The 21782-nt window shown below is 42.6% G+C and overlaps 1 protein-coding gene across 28 annotated transcripts in view; it reads right to left on the bottom strand.

Moving 5' to 3' along the window:
• The window catches only part of RNF38 (ring finger protein 38), a 153325-nt gene that overhangs the window by 60282 nt on the left and 71261 nt on the right, over nt 1-21782 (bottom strand). Inside the window, exon 1 of one of the 28 annotated variants that reach the window (XM_003951424.6) lies at nt 3082-3429. The exons of 10 other annotated variants lie outside the window; for them this stretch is intronic. Coding sequence is in view for 3 of the 18 variants with exons in the window: in XM_054658038.2 (XP_054514013.1) it covers nt 2248-2259 (12 nt within the window). In the remaining 15 variants the exon portion in view is untranslated. Of the gene's footprint in view, nt 1-2247; nt 3060-3081; nt 3430-21782 lie in introns of those variants that run through there. 17 more of the 28 variants (XM_003951425.6, XM_063788584.1, XM_009456621.5 and 14 more) reach the window with 17 other exon arrangements.

The raw sequence follows: 21782 nt of genomic DNA, 5'->3' as shown, positions 1-21782 counted from the left end.
CGTTTTACTTAGGTTGGTTACCACAAAGAATTACACAGATGTGAAAAAATATCTAGACCACAAAAGTCCAAACCAATAAAAAATTTTATACACTCTCTCCCTCTCCCTCTCTCCACACACACACACGGCGCACACACATATAATTACTTACACAATAATTGTGGGTTTTATAATAGTTGGAAAAAAGAGGTATGATTGAGTTATAATTTTATTAAATAACAATCATAATTCAAATAATTATTGCTTGCCTGCTGTATGCTGGATGCTCTGACTACAAAATGGGAAAAAGAAACAGTCCTTACCCTTAAAGCGACTCAGTCTAGTGAGGGACAATTAATAACAGGAACTACAAGAAGATAATAGGGCTCCATAACCTAGATAGAAGTAAGAGGTAAAAGGTTCAGATCCTTAAAAAAGGGAAAGATCTAAGGCAGGCAGGCTCCATGGCAAACACCTGTAGCCCTAGTTACTCAGGAGGCCAAGAAAGGAGGATCACCTGGGCCCAGAAGTTCGAGTCCAGAAGGGACAACATAGCAAAACCCGTTTCTGGAAAAACTAAAATTAAAAAAAAAATTTTTTTAATGAAAGATGTAAGAGTTGGGAAGAGATTGTGTACATGACCCCTCTTCTTCATCTGTTTATTCTAAATTTCTCTCATTAATTTACTATATAGAGTTCAAGTATTAATGCTTTATCTCCTCTAGATAATGTATTAATTAACGTTTGCTGATGAACTAGACAAGAACTATACTGTTCAAATCCATGTTTACAATCTGTTCGCTCTTTCCAGAGAAAAGGCTGTGAGTTAAGTAGAGTAAAATGGAAGTGAAAACTGTCTGACATGTTTTCTTAGCAGGAAAACCAAAACAAACACAACGCAACAATCAAGACTAATTAAGAACTACCTTTCCAGCAAGATGAATTACAAAATGGTGGTGGCCTAAACCAAACTAGAGGTAGTACAGAGAAATAGGTGGAATAAACTAGAAGACATAATCTTGACCAATAATCTTTCCATATTGAGCAAGTACCTAATCATTTCAGAAACTTTTATCATAAGAATTTCTCACCCATACTTTCCACTCACAGCCTCAAAAAAAGAAAGTGAGCACAAACAGAAACAGCCTAAGAATGTAACATGAATTAACTAAAAGCCTCATCCAATGCTGTCGGCAGAGAGACAACAGATCTACACTCTACATTATGATGCTAACAGATTCAGTTATGTCTGACTATGCCATCTTGTTTACTCTTCATCAAAAATTAGGTTATTTCAGTAGAGAAAATTCTCCTCAATATTCACCCAGAGTAATATTTGACAATTTAACTATAAAAACAAGATGGGCATGTAAAGCCCAACAAGTATGGAAATACGAACTACCTTCTAGAATCACAGACGAAGTCAGAGGTGGAAAACCCACAGATTATTTAAGTCCAACTTTTTTTATATTTTACAGATGAGAGCCTGAGGCCCACATGACGAGTCTGTGGCAGAACTTATTCAACTATAGGCGCTAAGGCCTTCAAATCTCTTACAAATAAGTCTTACAGAAATATCATAAAAATCAACTTAAAATTGAATGAACAATGAATGATTAGCAGGTTTGCAAAAGGTGAAATATACCATATTATAAATAATTATAATATATATTATATAATACCATATTATAAATAAATATATTATAAGTATATATTTATAAACCCCAGAGAAAGGGGTATCTGAAGTGACACAATTCCCAGGTAAACTTCCAGTCAGATTTCATCTTTTTATTCCAAGTGTGTCCCAGCTTCCCACACCTGATCTGACATCTATATGTATGTGGTTTCGTATTATCTCCACAAAAGTTCTATTTCTTCCATTAGACGGTGTTCCCTGAAGATAGGAACAATTTTACTTCGATTCCAACTGTCCCTATAAAAGGGAATTTTTTTTAAAGCCTACATACAAGGTTTGTTTGCTATTGAAAAAAATTTATGGTAAATGTTCAAGTATAACAGCACTCGCAATCAAGGCCAAACAGAATACAGCAGACTTGCAACTCTAAGGTAACAATTGTATTATGAGCTTTGTATACATTTAAGTTTTCATACGTTAAGTCCACCGCTTAAGAAAAAAGAAATGGCAATTCATATAATGGTGGCGATAATTACCTGTGTGTTTCTACTTACGGTAGAATTAGCATACCCAACTTTTACTGAATAATAATAGCATACATCATTTTTGCAACACAAAGAAAAATACTTTACCTTACAAGCCATACAGACGTAAACAAAAACTTTATTTCTTTTTGGACCTCAATACCCTGAAATACTCCCGTTTCAAAAACCAACCTCTCTCACGCTTCAACCCTGAAAGGAAGAACTTGCATCCCCTGAGAACAAAACGCAGCCTGTCCAGAAACCCACGGAAGCAGAAGGACGCCAGAGAGGACCCTTTCGACCGGGTTCCGCGTTCTCCTGGGTGACATCATTTCACCTGCGTCTCGGCAAAAAGGGAGGGAGCGAGAGAGCGAGGCCATCTGCCGGGCAGCGGGCCGGCGGCTCCGCGAGCTGAGACCGCGCCTCCTCGCCACCGCGGGAACAAAGAGCGCCGGGCGGCCGAGGCAAACCTTAGCCCAAGACTCGGGCGCGGCCCCGCAGGCTCTCAACGGCCCGCAGCCCGTCCCGCCCTCGCGCTGCAGCCAACGGCCGCGGCAGCCAGTACCTGCGAGGGGAGGCTCCGCCCTGCCGGGCAGCTCCCGCGGATCCTCGCTGGGCCGCCGCCTCCTATTGTGACTGCTCGCCCAGCCCGCGGCCAGCTCGCCAGATACGCCGTCCGCGGGCCTCCTCACCCCCGGAACCCCGGCTCCAACTGAGGCACTGTCACTGCGCTTCCTTCCTCCCGGCACCATCACACGGGCCGCGCCAGGAAACGACGGCTACACGCCCAGAGATGACAGAGTCGCCTAACACCTCGGAGGCTCCATCCTCTCCGCCCCCACGCCCCAACCGACCGGGCCTCGGCCCCGTCCCGCAACACCGCACCAGGGGCCCGGCCCGGCCCGGCCCCGCCCCTCCCCGCCCCGCCGCACCCCGCCTCACCCCGCCTCGGCGATCACAGACCCGGGCTCGCTGTGCGCCGGCGCACTGGCCTCCGCTGCGCGCGCAGGCAACTCCCCTCGCCGCTAGGCCGCGACACGCGCGGCCCTCCCACTTCTTGGGTCCGGGTCGCCCGTCCCACCCCGTCCCCTCGCCAGCACAAACCTAGCGAGCCCAGCGCGCCAGACCACCGGAGCGCTCCTCCCTTTTCCCCTAGGCTCCGCACCGCGCGCCGAACCCCCTTTGTTTCCACCCCGAGGGGGAAGGGGGAAGGGGGCGGGGCGGGGCGGGGCTGGGCTGCGCGCGGCCCGGCGCACGACTCGGACTAGTTCCGGCAACAGAGCTCCGCGCGCAGCACCACTGCGCAGCCCCGCCCCAGCCCGCCCCCCGCTGCCCTGCGGACCGCAGGGCCCTGTTACAATTCCTACAAATTTTCTCTTAGTAAATTGTTGCTACTGTTCCGTGCCTCCTACCTACAAAACTCCGCAATCAAACAGTAACTAACCTCACGTAGTTCTTACAGCATAAATGCATTCACGTGGCCCGAAAAGTAAGAATTTTTATTGCAGTACACAAAGGTGTCTCTCAATGCAGCAAGCAAACAGGTTCGAACCCAACTTGTCCGAGGCTTCCTTAAGTGTGACAGTTGTTCAGATGTCGCTTGGGGAGGGGAAATAAGAACAAAGATTGAAGCCGGCTTGGCTCCTGTCCTGATAATCACGATACAAGAGAGGAAATAAAAATTTCCACAAAAGCACAATCCATACAAGGAAAAAATAGTAAAGTGGTATCAGAGTTAAGGAGAGAGGGCAGTCAAGAGGACATCATGGAAGGGGTGGACTTTTTAAAGCAGATATTGGATGTTTCCCGCAAGGATGGTGATCATATTTTAGGGTGCTAGAGTAAAATTATTAAGGACCAGTCAACAGAAAACTCGGGTTCTCAGGTTCTAGTTCTTTTGGCATTACTTAAACCAGTCTCTCTTTCCCTCTCTGGGCCTCAGCTGCAACCAGTAGAAAATGGGGGAAATCAGACTAAATGTTGTTTCAGGACCTTCTGGACCTTGGACATTCTCTTTATGAACAACACTATATGGTAATTATTTATGTACACTTGTCTCCCATATCAGACTGAGCACCCAGACTCTGTTGGGACTGTGTAAACTAAACCCAAGGCCCAAGCCTAGTGCCAGAAACACAAGAGAAGGTGTTTAGCAACTGCTGAATCAAAGTTCCAGCAATAACATCATAGGTTTTGGAATTCCAGGACAAACAAAGAGAAGCTGGAAAGAGGTATTAGGTCCCTATGAACATATCCACCCCAAACCCATACTCGAATTATGTAACCCAGTTAACCAGCTGGCTGGCTCTCTCCCAAAGCAGCCAGTTTGGAGATGATCACATCTAAACTTTTTTTTTTTTTTTTTTCACTTCAAGGTAAAGTGCCAACTTTACCTTGGATAAACCTTTAAGTTTATCCAATGTATCCTATTTTCTATCCTCTGTATCCCTCACAAATCGCAATCTACTGTGGATTCGCCTTCCAATTACAGATCTTCCACCAGAATCTAAGCTAAAAAAAAAAAAAAAAAAAAATCCTCCCTACAGAACGCAGACCACCCTGAAGTAGCTTTTCCTCCAAGCTTGGATAGGACTATGTGAAGAGAGGGCAAAGGGGAGAAGAACATCAGGAAAGGAAAGGGAAGTTACATTTGGGAGCTATCTAACTGTAAGAGAGGCAGATTCCTCAAGTGCTGAACTCAGCAGCAAAAATCCATTACAGTCCTCCAGCATTCCTCACCTCTAAGCTTCAGCGAATCCCCCTGAGCTTCAGCCAACCTTTTGTGAGGCAAGCTTCCTGAAACCTCTCAAATGGTTACGATCTTCAACAATGCTGTCACAACCCCAGGTTGGATAGTTTTAAATTTCTTCTTCTTTTTTTATTTTTTTTGTATTTTGAGACACGGTGCTCTGTCGCCCAGGCTGGAGTGCAATGGCTGGATCACATCTCACTGCAGTCTCAAACTCCTGGGCTCAGGCAATCCAGGCTAAATTTTTAATTTTCTGTAGAGACAGGTCTCACTATGTTGCCCAGGCTGGTCTCTAACTCCTGGGCTCAAGCAGTCCTCCCATATTGGCCTCCCAGAATGCTGGGATTACAGGTGTGAACTACCATGCACAGCCTCTAATTTATTTCTTAACCAGAAAATCTTAAGCCATGCAAGTAAACACCCAAAGAGCAGGCAGGCTTTTAAAGTGGTGGGCCACCTTTGACACCTAATGTGGCAGGGGCTAAAGTTATACCAGAGCAGTCACTTAACTACAGTCAAGCTAAAATTTTATTTGGTGTCTGTCCGCAAAGGTGGAAAGTCCCACTGCAGAACTAATAGAACTTTCTGCAATGACAAAAATATTCTGCATCTGCCCCATCGAAAAGGCTGCCACTAGCTAGCGACATGTAGCTACTGAGCACTTGAAATGTGGCTAGTCCAATTAATGAATTGTCCAGGATCAGTTTTTAAAGCCACACAGGGCTACGGGACAGTACAGCATTTGTAAGAAAAGGTGCTTTTGGCAAGAGCTTTTTGAGAATTCTGACTCTGAGGCTGCCCTTTAAAAAACTGGTTTTCTTGACAAAAGTGAAAATTGTGAATGACTACTGTTATTCCACAGCTACCCAAGTCATTTGAGTCCCTTCAATTTTAAAATAAAAATATATCAAAACATTGCTTACTGAACAGGAAAATGCTGAAGTTCCTTCAGATGGTTCTGGTAGTTATTCAATGAGATTGTTTACTCTGGTGTTCTGCCATTCTAATACATGGGAATAACAGCAGCCACTATACAAAAACTGCATAGGATTTTAGAACTGATCACCTAGTGAACAAATTCAGCCTATTCTTCAATGCTAAATCTCACCCACTTTTCACCTTTTAAAGAATGTGACTCTACAAATTCTCTTTTATACCATCATGTTTTTCTCTTTATTGGATTATTCCTAACAGAACACAAAAACACACCATTAATTTCTCCCATCTTTAAATCTTTATAGTTAATGGTTTCAGGTTTGTGTTTCTAGTTGCTGTTATTATCCTGTTTAAGAAATATTTCCCTTCACATGGGTCATAAAGACATTTACCTATATTATTTCCTTTATTATTTTCTCTTTTCCATTTGGATCTACACATCACCTGCAATTGATTTTTGGTGTTGGTGAGGAGGGAATCAAGTGCCCTCTTCCCCATACGGACATCTACTTGACACAGCATCATATACTGAAAAAGACTTGCCAACTGCTCCTTTGTTTAAAAAACTGTGGCCACATATGCATGAGTTTGTTTCTGGGTTCAGTAGTCTGTTGCACTGTTCTCTTTATCCCTGTGCTGATCCACACCATTGTCATTACTGCAGCTTTATAAGACTTCCTTTCATCTGTTACAGCAGGTTATCCTTCAGAGTGTCTACATTATCTCTGGCCTTTTAAATTTCCATAAGAATTTTAGAATCAAATTATTTCAAAAGAAGGAAAGAAAAAAAGACAAGGAAAAAGGTGAAATTGCTGGGATTTTCTTGGGCTGCATTAGATCTAGAAATGAGTTAAGGAATATAGGAAGATTAAATATTGTAAAGATAGCAATCTATAAGCTATTTACTTGAGTCTTTAATTCTTTCAATAATGCTTTATAGTTTTCTATCAAGGTCTTGCATATTTTAGTTCTTAGGTTTATTCTAGGTTTGTTAATATAATTCAATTATTAATTCTAATAGTTTATCTCAGTTCTTGAGTTTTCTATACACACAATTCTGTTTATATCCTTGTCTACTTGGCAGAAAATACTGGCTGTTCCATTTCTTTCTTTCCAACATATACTCATTTTCTTGTCTTAGTGCACTGGCAACGACCTCTAGTACAGTGCTAACCAGACAGCTTTGTTTTATTCCAAACCTCAACTGAAAAACTGTCGACATTTAAGTACGGTGTTTGTAGTTTTGTTTTTTTTTTTAAGACCCCTTTAGAAAATTAAAGGAGTTCTCTGCCATTTCTAATATATTAAAAATTTATACATGGGCCAGGCACAGTGGCTCACACCTGCAATCCCAGCACTTTAGGAGGTCGAGGTAGGCAGATCACCTGAGGTCAGGAGACCAGCCTGGCCAACATGGTGAAACGCCATCTCTACTAAAAACTACAAAAAATTAGCCAGGCATGGTGGCACGTGGCTGTACTCCTAGCTACTTGGGATGCTGAGGCAGGAGAATCACTTGAACCCAGGAGGCGGAGGTTGCAGTGAGCTGAAATCGTGCCTTTGCACTGCAGCCTGGGCAACAGAGAGAGACTCTGTCTCTTAAAAAAAAAAAATTCATAAATGGATGTTTGATTTTATGAAAAACTTCTGTATCTACAAGTTAATCATATGACTTTTCTGTTAATATGTGAATTTGATTGGTTTGGGGGTGTTAGGAATTCACATTTCTAATCAGCCCATTTTAGGCTTACTGTATTGCTCTAAATGGTTGATTTGGTTTGTTTAGAATTTTTGCTTCTGTGTTGAGTGAGTTTACCTGTAATTTTCCATGTTTATAATGTCCCTATCAAGTTTTGTTACAAAGACTTATGCTAGCTTCAGAAAATGAATCAGGGAGTACTGGCTTGCTTTCTATTCTCTAGAAGTGTTTCTTTAAGACTCGTGTTAACGCCTTCTTTAAATGTTTGGGAAAATTTGCTGGTTGGCTAACTGGACTTGGAGTTAAATTTCCTTAGATGTCCTGTTTTTTCTTTATTTCTAACTAAGGCAAAACAACTGTAATCTTAGGGTATATATATAAGAAAGATCTCATTCTGAAATTCACTATCTGCTTCTAGAAAACCATTTCCCAATCTTGTGAATTTGAAGGGTACCGTTGCTACAAATACATTTTAAAACACACTAAACAATAATCATAAACAAATTTAAATAAGTGCTAGTTAATAGTCTGTCAAATGGTAAATATACAGTTTATTTTTGTGACCAGTTTTGCATTTCTAGACATCAAGGAATATCTAAAATAATGGTAATCTGGAGGATCTTTTTAAAAAGTTGACTATGAGGTTACAGGCTGTCCTCCTTATCCCTCTACACACTTGTATCATAACACCTTACAGCATTTATCAAATATCTGTTTCCTCCTGTTAAACTGTAAGCTCCTCAAGTCTCAGTTCTGCTTTGTTTGTATATCACTGACACCGATGTTGGGGGGAAGAATGGATGATGGAAAATGCACAAAAATGGAAAGAGGACCATCTCCTATTTTAAGGCATTGAAAGGCATGATTCAACAGCTACAGGTAAAGAACCACTTGTCCAAATGCTGAAGAACCATTCACATGGAAGGAAATGTCAAAGGAGGTGCTGGGGTAAAGAATGGCTTACCTGCTGAAGTTCTGGACCTCTACTAATGAGAAGGCAGTTCCTCATTGGTTAACACTGACAGTACTGTTCTGCCATCACATCCACATCCAAGTATCCCTACTATAATCTCACTCCAACAACCTCAATCTCTATTGCCGAGTTAGTGGCCTCTCCTGTGTGTTCTAAAATAGCATTAATCATTCTGCCTCCAACTTTGTATTTACTTGACACTTCTGCCCAATAAATAGTAAACTTCTTGAAGCCAAGGACTAAGTCTTACCAAATCTGGCAAGGGGTTAGCACATACCATGTGCTTAATAAATAGTTCAGTTAATGATATGTAAATATTTCACAGCAGTGGCTGATTCTACGTTTCTCTCTTGGTAAATTCCCAAGGAGAAATGAAGCACAGGAACAACGGAAAGCGGGCAGTGAAAAGGGATGCAAAAAAAATAAATTTCAAAATCTTCCCTGAAGCTAGCTTTGCTGTCATCCCTAAGTTTCCTTTCTTCCTCCAAAACCAGCTAAAAGGACTGAATAACAAAGCTGCACCGGGCCGGGCGCGGTGGCTCACGCCTGTAATCCCAGCACTTTGAGAGGCCGAGGCGGGCAGATCATTTGAGCTCAGGAGTTTGAGATTAGCCTGGACAGCATGATGAAACCCCATCTCCACCAAAAATACAAAAAAAACCCCAAAAAACAAAAGATAAAGCTGCACTGAGGGAAAAGGCATATTGGCTGAACAGCATTTAGGCTACGCAGTATCTACAAGCATGCTACAACTTGATCTACTACTGCAAAACAATCAGCATAAGCAGTTTCACCCAGAAATGTTAACACAAATCAAAGTAGAAAAAGTTAATTAGTAGCAGCTGCTGGCTATAGCAGCTAGAGACCAGAAGAGGGCAGCAAAGGCTCACCCAAACCGAAGTCCACTGAAAGCCTCCCATATTATATAGCCACTTATCCAGCTTTGGGGTGAAGAGTTAGTCAGATGGCTGTTCCCACAGTGCAGGTGAGAGATGACTTGGACTGAACCATGGTAGCTGGAATGACAGAGGGAAAGCTCATGGTAGTGAAGGTGTGAAGGGGCTAAAGCAGGTGGACAGTGAAAAGGCATTGGCCAGGAAGGAGTTCAAATGAAGAAACCTAAGTGCCTAGGACAGCCAAGTCAGAAGCAGAAAAACAGAGACCTATACCAATCAGAAGTGGAGACCCAAGGGCACAAATAAAGCATGCACTGCACATCACAGCACATTCAACCTCTAGAACAGGGTAACCAGGCAGGAGCTGACCCTGAGGCAAGAGGCCTCCACTAGATGGCCTGCTGTAACCTATACTCTTTGAAGCCACACTCTTGCTTGTTCTGTTCCGGAGAACAGACAGCACCTTGAGCTCAACTGTATGCTCCAGCAGCTTCATCTCAGGGGCAATCATATTCTGGTACTACAGTTTTTACCAAATCCAGTGGAGACCCAGAGCACAAAAAAAAGTTAGCCACATACAGATCTAGGTTATTCTTTTCAACAAAGCCAATTCTTTCTTTGTTAGGGAGGAACCATCTCTGTATTTTTTTTAAATCCTGTATCACATTTAGGTTGTTCTCAGTGTTTTGCTATTACAAAGCTATTAATATCCTTGTACATACATATAGTTTGGCAAGCATTTGAAAATATATCCATAAAAGTACATTTCTAGAAGTAGAATTGCTGGTTCAAACAGTATGTGAATTTTCTTAAAATTTCAAGATATATTGCTACACTGCCTCCTAAAAGGCAGCATCAATTTTTTTAATTTTTTGAAACCTGTCACCCAGGTTGAGGTGCAGTGTCATGATCACAGCTCACTGCCCCCTTGAATTCCTGGGGGCTCAAGTGATCCTCCCGCCTCAGTGCCGAGTAGCTGGGACGACAGGCATACACCACCACAACAGACTTAATTTTTTTTTGTAGAGACTGGGTTTCACCATGTTGCCAAGGCTGGCAATTTTTATTCAAAGCAAAGCTAACTGATCACAGTTTGGAGTTGACCCTGGAGGGGAATCAGTAGTTTTCAGGGTACTCCCTGAGGAAAGATAGGCTAGCCCTATGGACAGCAGTACGCCAAACATCAGGAAGACAGAAGCCCTGAGCAGAACTTGGACCAGTATACTTTGAGTGAAGCCATATTTCATATGCAGCTTTAAGTTCTCTTTGTTCTAATGCCCTTCTGTTAAATCCTTTATTAAATATTAATAGCCTAGGAACTAGGCCCAAACTATAGTCTAGGAGCTGGGCCTAAACTTGAGCCAAAGTGACACCAGTGAGAACACCTTAGGGAAGCTGGTGACCAATGGGCCATGGGTCAAAGGACTGGCTGGAAGGACAAGCAGTTTACCCAGGAAGTCCCAGAAATACCTGGAGAGGAAAGCCAGACAAACTGTTCAACTGAATTTAAGAAAAGCAAGCGCTCAAATCATTAAGAATTGGGCATTAATGGAAAATGTGATCCCAAAAGCCAGTGAAATAAGGACTTAAATGGGTTATACTTACATAAGTGCTTCAAGAAAATAAATGATGTTATGCACATGGCCGGGTGTGGTGGTTCACCTCTGTAATCCCAGCACTTTGGGAGGCAGAAGGGAGCGGATCGCTTGAGGTCAGGAGTTCGAGGCCAGCCTGGCCAACATGGTAAAACCCTCTCTCTACTAAAAATACAAAAATTAGCCAGGTGTGGTGGTGAATGCTGGTAATCCCAGCTACTTGGGAGGCTGAAGCAGGGGAATCACTTGAATCTGAGAAGCAGAGGTTGTAGTGAGCCAAGATCACACCACTGCACTATAGCCTGGGTGACAGAGTGAGACTGTCTCCAAGAAAGAAAGAGAGAGAGAAAGGGAGGGAGGGAGGGAAGGAGGGAAGGAAGGATGGAAGGAAAGAAGGAAGGAAGGAAAGAAGGAAGGATGGAAGGAAAGAAGGAAGGAAGGAAGGAAGGAAGGAAAGAAGGAAAGAAAGAAAAGAGAGAGAGAAAGAAAGAAAGAAAGAAAGAAAGAAAGAAAGAAAGAAAGAAAGAAAGAAAGAAAGAAAAAGAAAGAAGGCAGGCAGGCGGGTGGGCAACAGAAGCACAGCCAACTAGCTACTTTACTTTTGGGAAAGACCACGAAGAGAAGTCGCTGAAAACAGACATGGGAATCACAGTCTTAAGAAGTTTGAGATGCAAGAAACATTCGAATGCTGCAGACCAGACTGCCTGAACGTCTTACTATTTCCATTATGTTCGATGAGGAACACATTTTCTTTCCTCTAGGGAATTCTGGTGGAGCTCAAATACCTGTACAGTCAATAACTTGCTCTAGATGACACACACCCTGCTATAGAAGTCTAACATCTTGCATTCATGAAATGTGACCAGCTCACTAAAACTGCCAGTTTCCACTGATGATAGTTTTAGGATCCTAACACGAATGGTTTTGCACAGACATATGTGATACACGGCGCATCTCCACAAACCCTGTATCCTCCTGCCCGTGCCACATTCTACAGGCCTTCCAGACTTTAAGGAAAAGAAGGAAATATGTGGGCAGATTTCTAATTTGTACTACAAAACAAATCATAATATTAAGTAAATCCCTTAAGGCAGTACAACTCTTTGTAGAGTAAATATAAAATTTAAACTTCCATAGGAAGCTTATTTATCTTCCCCTGGCTTGCTTGTTCCTGTTGCAATAGTGTCTTGTAAATAAAACAAAATAAACTTAGGAGATAATGACATTTTAAAGACCAACAAAATAATCTCCAATAACAACAATCTCAAAATACCTATCATTACATGGAATCTCTAATCAGATATTTCACAACAAAGCAAAGTGAGAATCTACTGAAAACACGGTGGGTCACATAATCATATACTAAATAAATTCCAGGTAGATAAGAAAGGATAATGTAAAATTATTAAAACTTTTAGAAAATACGGGTAAATATCTGAATGGAGACAGATTTCCTAAACCTAAAGGCAATGAAACACTACAAAAGAACATATCACAATAGATTTGTTCCTCAAATTATTTATTTATTTTTATTTTTGAAATGGAGTCTTGCTCTGTCGCCCAGGCTGGAGTGCAATGGCATGATCTCGGCTCACTGCAACCTCTGCCTCCTGGGTTCAAGCGATTCTCCTGCCTCAGCCTCCCGTGCAGCTGGGATTACAGGCGTCCACCACCATGCCTGGCTAATTTTTGTACTGTGAGAAGCCATGCCACCAGGAACAAAGGGAAATCTATGAAACCTGCTGGCAGATCTACAACATGGAAATGGCTGGCAAGATCAACTTCTTGATGTAAAAGAATCAGGCAGAACCGAGGCAGGGATGCTGAGGCCTGCGGATAAGACATCCAGTATGAAAACACCCAACCAGTTTTTGTCTGTCTCTTTTCTTTCAACAACCCTATTTTCTATTACTATTCTCTACAATAAATCAATCACGTTTCCAAGAAGGCCTCCACATATAAAAACAATCCTATTAGTCAGCAGTGGACCCTCTCTTTTATTAAGTGAAGGAAGAAACGGAGTCTGAAAGTAGTCTAGGAGTAGAATGTTGTTTCCCAGGGGCTGGAGGAGGCAATGAGGAGTTATTGTTTAATGGGTAGAATTTCAGTTTAGGAAGATGAAAAAGTTCTGGAGATGGAGAGTGGTGGTGGCTGCACAAAAAGGTGAATGTACTGTATGTACTTAATGCTACTGAACTGTACGTTTAAATGGTTAAGATGGTACATTTTATGTTATGTGTATTTTATTACAGTAAAAAATGTAACTTATGTAATAAGTGAAAATACATGTAAATCATGTCTAATAAGGGGTTAATATCCAGAATATATAACTCCTAAAACTGAACAGCAAAAAAAAAAAAAAACCTGATTAAAAAATGGCAAAAGGAAGTGTAAATGAAAACCACCATCTCACACTCATTAGGATAGTTACTATAAAAAAATTAAAAAGAAAATAACAAGTGTTGGCAAGGATTTGGAGAAACTGGAATCTCTCTGCACTGTTGGTGGAAATATAAAATGGTACAGCCACTATGACAAACAGTATGGCAGTTCCTCACAAAATAAAAAACTGAATTACCATATGATCTAGCAATTCCACTTCTGGGTATATACCAAAAAGAACTGAAAGCAGGGTTGAAGAGATACTTGTCCACCCATGTTCATAGCAACATTATTCACAATAGCCAAAAGGTGGAAGCAACCCCAAGTATTTATCAATGGATGAATAAACAAAATGTGATGTATATTACAATGACATTTTTTTTTCTTGAGACAGAATCTTGCGCAATCACCCAGGCTGGAGTGCAGTGGCGCAATCTTGGGTCACTACAACCTCTGCCTCCCAGGTTCAAGTGATCCTCCTGCCTCAGCCTCCTAAGTAGCTGGGACTACAGGCACCTGCCACCACACCGGACTAACTTTTGTATTTTTTTTTTTTTTTTTTTTTAGCAGAGACAGGGTTTCACCATGTTGGCCAGGCTGGTTTCAAACTCCTGACTTCAAGTGAACCACCACCTCAGCCCCCCAAGGTGCTGGGAATATAGGCATGAACCACCACGCTCGGCCTTACAAAAGAGTATTATTCAGCCTTATAAAGAAAGGAAATTGTGACATATGCTACAACATGGATAAACCTTGAGGACCTGCTAACTGAAATAAGCCAGTTACAAAAAGAAAAACAGTGTATGATTCTACTTGTATGAGGTACATACAGCAGCCAAATTCAGACAGACAGAAAGTAGAAGGGTGGTCTTTTATAAACATGTTGTATTATGCCACTCCTTTGCATAAAACCCTCCAATGGCTTCTCGAAAAAGCAGAATAAAATCTAGACTACTTTCCCTGGCTTACAAAGAACTACATGGGCTGGCCCATGCCCACCTCTCCAAGCTCATCTCATACCATTCCCAATCCGCATCCACCGTGCTTACAAATATCAGCCTTTTGTTTCCCTCATCTTTCCGGCTTTAGGGATTTTGCACTAGCTGTATTATTTCCCTGAAATGTTCTTTCCATGACCCTGATTTTCACCTAAATTGTTACTTATTATTCAGATCTTTGCCAAAGTGTCAGGTTGAAGGCCATCTTCAACACCTAACAGCAGCTAACTACCCAATTACTTGCACAACATGAATCTTGAAATGACCATGTGATATGGTTTGGATATTTGTCCCCTACAAATCTCATGTACTGTAATCCCCAGTGTTGCAGATGGGACTTCGTGGGAGGTATCTGGATCTTGCGGGTGGATCCCTTATGAATGGCTTAGCGCCATCCACTTGGTGAAGAGCGCGATGAGATCTCGCTTTGGTAGTCCACAAAAGATCTGGTTGTTTAAAAGAGCATGGCACTGGCTGGGTGCAGTGGCTCACGCCTGTAATCCCAGCACTTTGGGATGCCGAGGTGGATCACCTGAGGTCAGGAATTCAAGACCAGCCTGACCAACATGGTGAAACCCCATCTCTGCTAAAAATACAAAAATTAGGGTCAGGCACGGTGGTTCACACCTGTAATCTCAGCACTTTGGGAGGCCAAGGCGGGTGGATCACCTGAGGTCGGGAGTTCAAGACCAGCCTGACCAACATGGTGAAACCCTATCTCTACTAAAAATAAAAAATTAGCCGGGTGTGGTGGCACATGCCTATAGTCCCAGCTACTCAGGAGGCTGAAGCAGGAGAATCGCTTGAACCCAAGAGGCAGAGGTTGCAGTGAGCTGAGATCAAGCCACTGCACTCTAGCCTGGACAACAAGAGCGAGAGTCCATCTCAAAAAAAAAAAAAAAAAGCTGGGCGTGGTGGCAGGTGTCTGTAATCCCAGCTACTAGGGAGGCAGAGGCAGGAGACTCATTTGAACCTGGGGGGCGGAAGTTGCAGTGAGCCAAGAACGCGCCATTGCACTCCAGCCTGGGCAACAGAGCAAGACTCCATCTCAATTTAAAAAAAAAAAAAAAAGCATGACATCTCCCCACAACTCTCTCTTTCCCTCTATCACCATCTGACATCGCCTCCTTTCCCTAAGATTCCTGAGGCCTCACCAGAAACCGATGCGGCACCATGCTTTGTATAAAGTCTGCAGAACTGCAAGCCAATGAAACTTTTCTTTATAAATTTCCCAGCCTCAGGTATTTCTTTATAACAACACAAGAACAGACTAACATAATCATGCTCAATGAGAGAAGCCAGACACAAAAGGCTACATTTTGAGATACCATTTTATGAAATGTACAGAATAGGCAAATTCATATACAGAAATATCAGTGGTTGCTGGGAGCAGGGGGCAAGAAATAATGAGAAGCATGGGATATGTTTCTGTTTGTTTGTGTCACCTATGATTTCTTTCAGCAGTATTTTGTAGTTTTCCTTGTAGAGGTCTTTCAGCTCTTAGGTCTATTCCTAGTTTTGTTTGTTTGTTTGTTTGTTTGTTTTTGCAGCTATTGTAAAAGCAGTTGAGTTCTTGATTTGATTCTCATTTGGTCACTTTTGTTGTATAGTTCAAGTCCGTTGTTTCTTTGTTAACCTTCCGTCTTGATGACTTGTCTAGTGCTGTCAGTGGAGTATTGAAGTCCCCCACTATTATTGTGCTGCTGTTTTCTAGTAGCAATTGTTTTGTAAATTTGGGAGCTCCAGTGTTAAATGCAAATATATTTAGGATTATGATATTTTCCTGTTGGACCAGTCCTTTTATCATTACATAATGTCCCTCCTTGTCTTTGTTAACTGTTACTGCTTTAAAGTCTGTTTTGTCTGATATAAGGATAGCGACTCCGGATAGCGACTCCTGTTTGCTTTTCATGTCCATTTGCATGGAATATCTTTTTTCACTCCTTTACCTTATGTTTATGTGAGTCCTTATGTGTTAGGTGAGTCTCTTGAAGACAGCAGATACTTGGTTGGTGAATTCTTACCCATTCTGCCACTCTGTATTCTTTGTGGAGCATTTAGGCCATTTACATTCAACGTTGGTATTGAGATGTTAGCTACTATTCTATTCATCGTTCTCGCTGCTGCCTGAATATCTTGGTATTTTTTCCTTGTGTTATTGTTTTATAGGCCCCATGAGATTTATGCTTTAAGGAGGTTCTATTTTGGTGTACTTTGAATTTTTGTTTCAAGATTTAGAACTGGGCTCACGCCTGTAATCCCAGCACTTTGGGAGGCTGAGGGGGGCAGATCACCTGAGGTTGGGAGTTCGAGACCAGCCTGACCTACATGGAGAAACCCTGTCTCTACTAAAAATACAAAAAATTAGCCGGGCGTGGTGGCACATGCCTGTAATCCCAGCTACTCGGGAGGCTGAGGCAGGAGAATCACTAGAACCCAGGAGGTGGAGGTTGTGGTGAGCCGGGATCGCACCATTGCACTCCAGCCTGGGCAACAAGAGCGAAACTCTGTCTCCAAAAAAAAAAAAAAAAAAAAAGATTTAGAACTCCTTTTAGCAGTTCCTGTAGTGCTGGCTTGGTGGTGTCGAATTCTCTCAGCATTTGTTTGTCTGAATAAGACTTTTATCTTTCCTTTACTTATGAAGCTTAGTTACACTGGATACAAAATTCGTGGCTGGTAATTGTTTTGTTTAAGGAGGCTAAACATAGGACCCCAATCCCTTCTAGCTTGCAGGGTTTCTGCTGAAAAACGTGCTGTTAATCTGACAGGTTTTCCTTTATGCTTTTCCCTAACAGTTCTTAAGGTTCTTTTCTTCATCTTTATTTTAGTTAGCCTGATGACTGTGTGCCTAGGTGATAATCTTTTTGCAATGCATTTCCCAGGAGTTATTTGAGTTTCTCGTATTTGGATGTATAGATCTCTAGCAAGGCCAGGGAAGTTTTCCTCAATCATTCCCTCAAATAAGTTTTCCAAATTTTTAGATTTCCCTTCTTCCTCAACAACACCAATTATTCTTAGGCTTGATCGTTTAACATAATCTCAAACTTATTGGAGGCTTTATTCCGTTTTTTTCTTTTTTGTCACACTGGGTTAATTAAAAAGCCTTATCTTTGAGCCCTCAACTTCTTTCTTGTTCAATTCTATTGAAATTTTCCAGTGTATTTTGTATTTAAGTGTGTCTTTCATTTCCTGAAGTTGTGATTGTTGTTTTATTGATTCTATTTCTCTGGAGATTTTTTTGTCCGTATTTTTTTGTTTTGTTTTGTTTTTTTAAAATGTCAGAGGAAAGATCTGGGGCTCAATGGCTGTTGTTCAGATTCTTTTGTCCCATGGGGTGATCCCTTGACATGGTGCTCTCCCCCTTCCCCTAGGGATGAGGTTCCTGAGAGCTGGACTACAGTGATTGTTGCTGCTCTTCTGCATCTAGCCACCTAGTAGAGCTACCGGGGTCCGGGCTGGTACTGGGGAGTGTCTGCAAAGAGTCCTGTAATGTGATCAGTATCCCGGTCTCTCAGCTGTGGCATCTGCTCCGATGGAGGTAGCAGGGGAATGAAGTGGACCCTGTGAGGGTCCTTGGTAGTTTTGTTGAGTGCACTGGTTTTCTCAAATGCTGGTTGTGCTGGCAGTGAAGTTGTAACATGGACAGACTCAGAACCTCTGGTTAGCTAGGATGTTACAGGCAGTGGAATTTGCTATTATTTTCTCCATTCTTGGTGCAGAGTTGTTCTTTTATGAGTTGCTGTAATGGCTTCAGTTGGTTGGCCTCCAGTCAGAAGGTGGCGCTTTCAATACAACATTGACTGCAGTAGTACGGGGGGGGGGGGGGGGGGGGATACAAGTTTGCCCTAAGGTCACTTGGATAAGTATTCTGATTTATCAGGTGATGGGTGGCGCCATAGAGCTCTCAAGATATTATGTGTTTTTGTTTTACGCTACCAGGGTGGAAAAAGACCATCAAGTAAGGGCCAGGTTAGGCATATCTGAGACTCTCCTTGGGCGGGGCTTGCTGTGGCCACAGGGCGGGGGGAGGGGGAGGGGGTGGGAGATGGGAGGATGGGGGATGGGGGTGTGATTCTCAGGCCAATAAAATTGTATTCCCTGGGGGATTATGGTTGCCTCTGCTGCTTCAAACAGATCACCAGGGAGTTGGGGGCAAGCTGGCAGTGACAGGCCTCACCGAATTCCTGCACAACCAGCAAGGCCGGTCTCAGTCCCACCATGCCCTGACAACACCCTTATATCCAGGCAGCCTTAGAGCAAGGCTGAGATTTTGCCCCAGGCTACAAAAGCCCCTGCTGAGAAAGCAGGCAAGGATTTCAGGTCTTGCCCCTCCCTGCCTGCCCTAACTTCTGTGCCAGTATCTGCACTTTCGGTTTGCCCACTCCCAAATATTGCCCAGGAAAATTTGCACTCAGTCAAAATTATTACAAAGTTAGGCTGTAAGTTTTCTTCTCCCTGTGGTCCTTCCCCATTTCTAATGGCAGCCTTTCCCAAGAACCCCTGGTAAGATAAAAGTCAGAAATGGCTTCCCTGGGGACTAGAAGTGTCTACAGGGCTCCTTCTTGCTGCTGCCTCGATTTTTTTTTTTTTTTTTTTTTTTTTTTTTGAGACAGAGTCACATTCTGTGGCCCAGGCTGGAGTGCAGCGGCACCATCTCAGCTCACTGCAGCCTCCGCCTCCTTGGTTAAAGCGATTCTCCTGCCTCAGCTGCCTAAGTTGCTGGGATTACAGGCATGTGCCACATGCCCAGCTAATTTCTGTATTTTTAGTAGAGATAGGATTTCGCCATGTTAGCCAGGCTGGTCTCGAACTCCTGACTGCAGGTGATCCACCCACCTTGGCCTCCCAAAGTGCTGGTATTACAGCACTTTTTGGCTGGGAGCCACCGCGCCTGGCCTTGCATCAACTTTTATATTTCATTTGGCTCTCTAAATTCGTATCAGCTCCAGGTAAGGTTAAATCCTTCTCCCATGATCTGGATTTTCAGGTTCCCCAGTGAAGATGTGTGTTCAGAGGCAGACTTTCCCCCTCTTGCACTTCGGGCACTCACAGCTTTTGGCTGTCTCATGGAATTTGCAGCGACAAGCCGCTTATTTCAAAGGGTCTGTGAATAATTTCGGTTTTACTGTTATGTTCCTGCGGTAGTTCTTGAAGCAAAAGTTCATGATGTGAGTCTCCACACACTGTTTTGTCCATCCGAGTAGAAGCTGCAAGTTAATCCTGCCCACTTTTGATTTAAAATTATACATCTTACTTGAATTCTAACAGTAGGTTAACTTTTATTTTTGATATTTGAACTATTTACCTAAAAGTACCAATAATAATTCTATAAATTAACAATACTTCCATCACTTTTTTTGGTTCTGGAGACAGAATCTCACTCTGTCACCCAGGCAGGAGTGCAGTGGTGCAATCTCGGTTCAATACAAACTCCACTTCTGGGTTCAAGAGATTCTCCTGCCTCAACCTTCCGAGTAGCTGGGATTACAGGCGTGCACCACTACGCTCAGCTAATTTTTGTATTTTTAGTAGAGACAGGGTTTCACCATGTTGGCCAGGCTGGTCTTGAACTCCTGGCCTCAAGTGACCTGCCTGCCTTGGCCTCCCAATCTGCTGGGATTACAAGCATGAGCCACCACACCCAGCCACTTCCACCACTTTTTAAATGAAACACTGCTTAACTTTTACAAATCTAGTTCCTATCTTAAGCTAGAGAATCTTTCTCTACCAAGGTACAATCAAGGAACTTGATTTTACAAGGATGAAAAACATTTCATACAAATATGGTAAGAAAAAAAAATCTGTTAATACTGAAGTTCCAATTGTTATTTCTCAGGAGAGAAACTGAATAGAGTGCTGTGTTTGTTTTTACAATCAATATGTGATTTTTTTTTTCTTTGGAGACAGGGTCTCACTCCATCACCCAGGCTGGAGTGCAGTGGCTTGATCTCCATGCAACCTCAAGTAATCTTCCCGCCTCAGCCTCCTGAGTAGCTAGGACCACAGGTGTGTACCACTAGGCCCAGCTAATTTTGTATTTTTTGCATACACAGGGTTTTGCCATGTTGTCCAGGCTGGTCAGCTGGTCTCAAATTCTTGAGGTTGAGTGATCCACTCGTTTCGGCCTCCCAAAGTGCTGGGATTACAGGCATGAGCCACTGCACCTGGCCAACAATCAATATGTAATTTTTAAAAATTAAAAAGAGGCCAGGCATGATGATTCATGCCTGTAATCCCGGCACTTTGGAAGACCAAAGCAGGTGGATCATTTGAGGACAGGAGTTGAAGACCAGCCTGGCCAGCATGGTGAAACCCCATCTCTACGAAAAAAAAATACAGGCTGGGCGCAGTGGCTCATGCCTGTAATCCCAGCACTTTGGGAGGCTGAGGCGGGCAGATCACTTGAGGTCAGGAGTTCATGACCAGCTTGGCCAACATGGTGAAACCCTCTCTCTACTAAAAATACAAAAATTAGCCAAATGTGGTGGTACGCACCTGTAATCCCAGCAACTCAGGAGGCTGAGGCAGGAGAATCGCTTGAACCTGGGAGGCGGAGGTTGCAGTGAGGCGAGATGGTGCCTCTGCACTCCAGCCTGGGCGACAGAGCAAGACTCCGTCTCAAAAAACAACAGCAACAACAACAACAACAAATTAGCTGGGCATGGTGGTGCTGCATGCCTGTAATCCCAGCTACTCGGGAGGCTGAGGCTGGAGAATTGCTTGAACCCTGGCAGTGGAGGTTGCAGTGAGCCAAGATCACACCACTGCATTCCAGCCTGGGCAATGGAGCAAGACTCCATTTCAAAAATAAACAAATAAATACTAAAAAGTAAAAAGATCAAGAAAAAGGAAGTATACAGTCACAGAAGAAAAACTGGTACATCTCGAGCAAAAATCTAAAAATCCAAAATCTGAAATGCTACAAAATCCAAAACTTTCTGAGCAAAGATTTCACACTCAAAGGAAGTACTCAATGGAACATTTTGGATTTTCAGATTTGGGATGCTCAACCAGTATATAACGCAAATATACAAAACCTGAAAAAAATCCAAAATCCCAAACACTTCTGGTCCCAAGCATTTTAGATAAACGATATGGAACCTGTAAGTACATTTTCCATCTTCCCTGAAGGCAGTATGCATGGGATTACTTACACCACAAGCTAGATGGGTGCTTTTTTCCAAGACAAATGAATGAAGCCTACTATAAGGAATTCTTGTCAAGAAAGACTCCTGCTCTGAATCAGTACACACAAGCAGTTTAGGAAGAACTCTTCTATTTTCGTTTCTCAAATGGCCATCCTCCTGGCAATGTATCAAAAACTCTGAAAAAATATATAATTGAGGCTACAAGTTAATTCACCTCAACTGAGGGAATAGTCTTATCAAATTCTTCAATATTTTGTCTCATTCTTG

Source organism: Pan troglodytes, chromosome 11 (assembly GCF_028858775.2).
Source record: "Pan troglodytes isolate AG18354 chromosome 11, NHGRI_mPanTro3-v2.0_pri, whole genome shotgun sequence".
Lineage (NCBI taxonomy): Eukaryota > Metazoa > Chordata > Mammalia > Primates > Hominidae > Pan > Pan troglodytes.
This window is presented reverse-complemented; position numbering and strand designations above follow the sequence as displayed.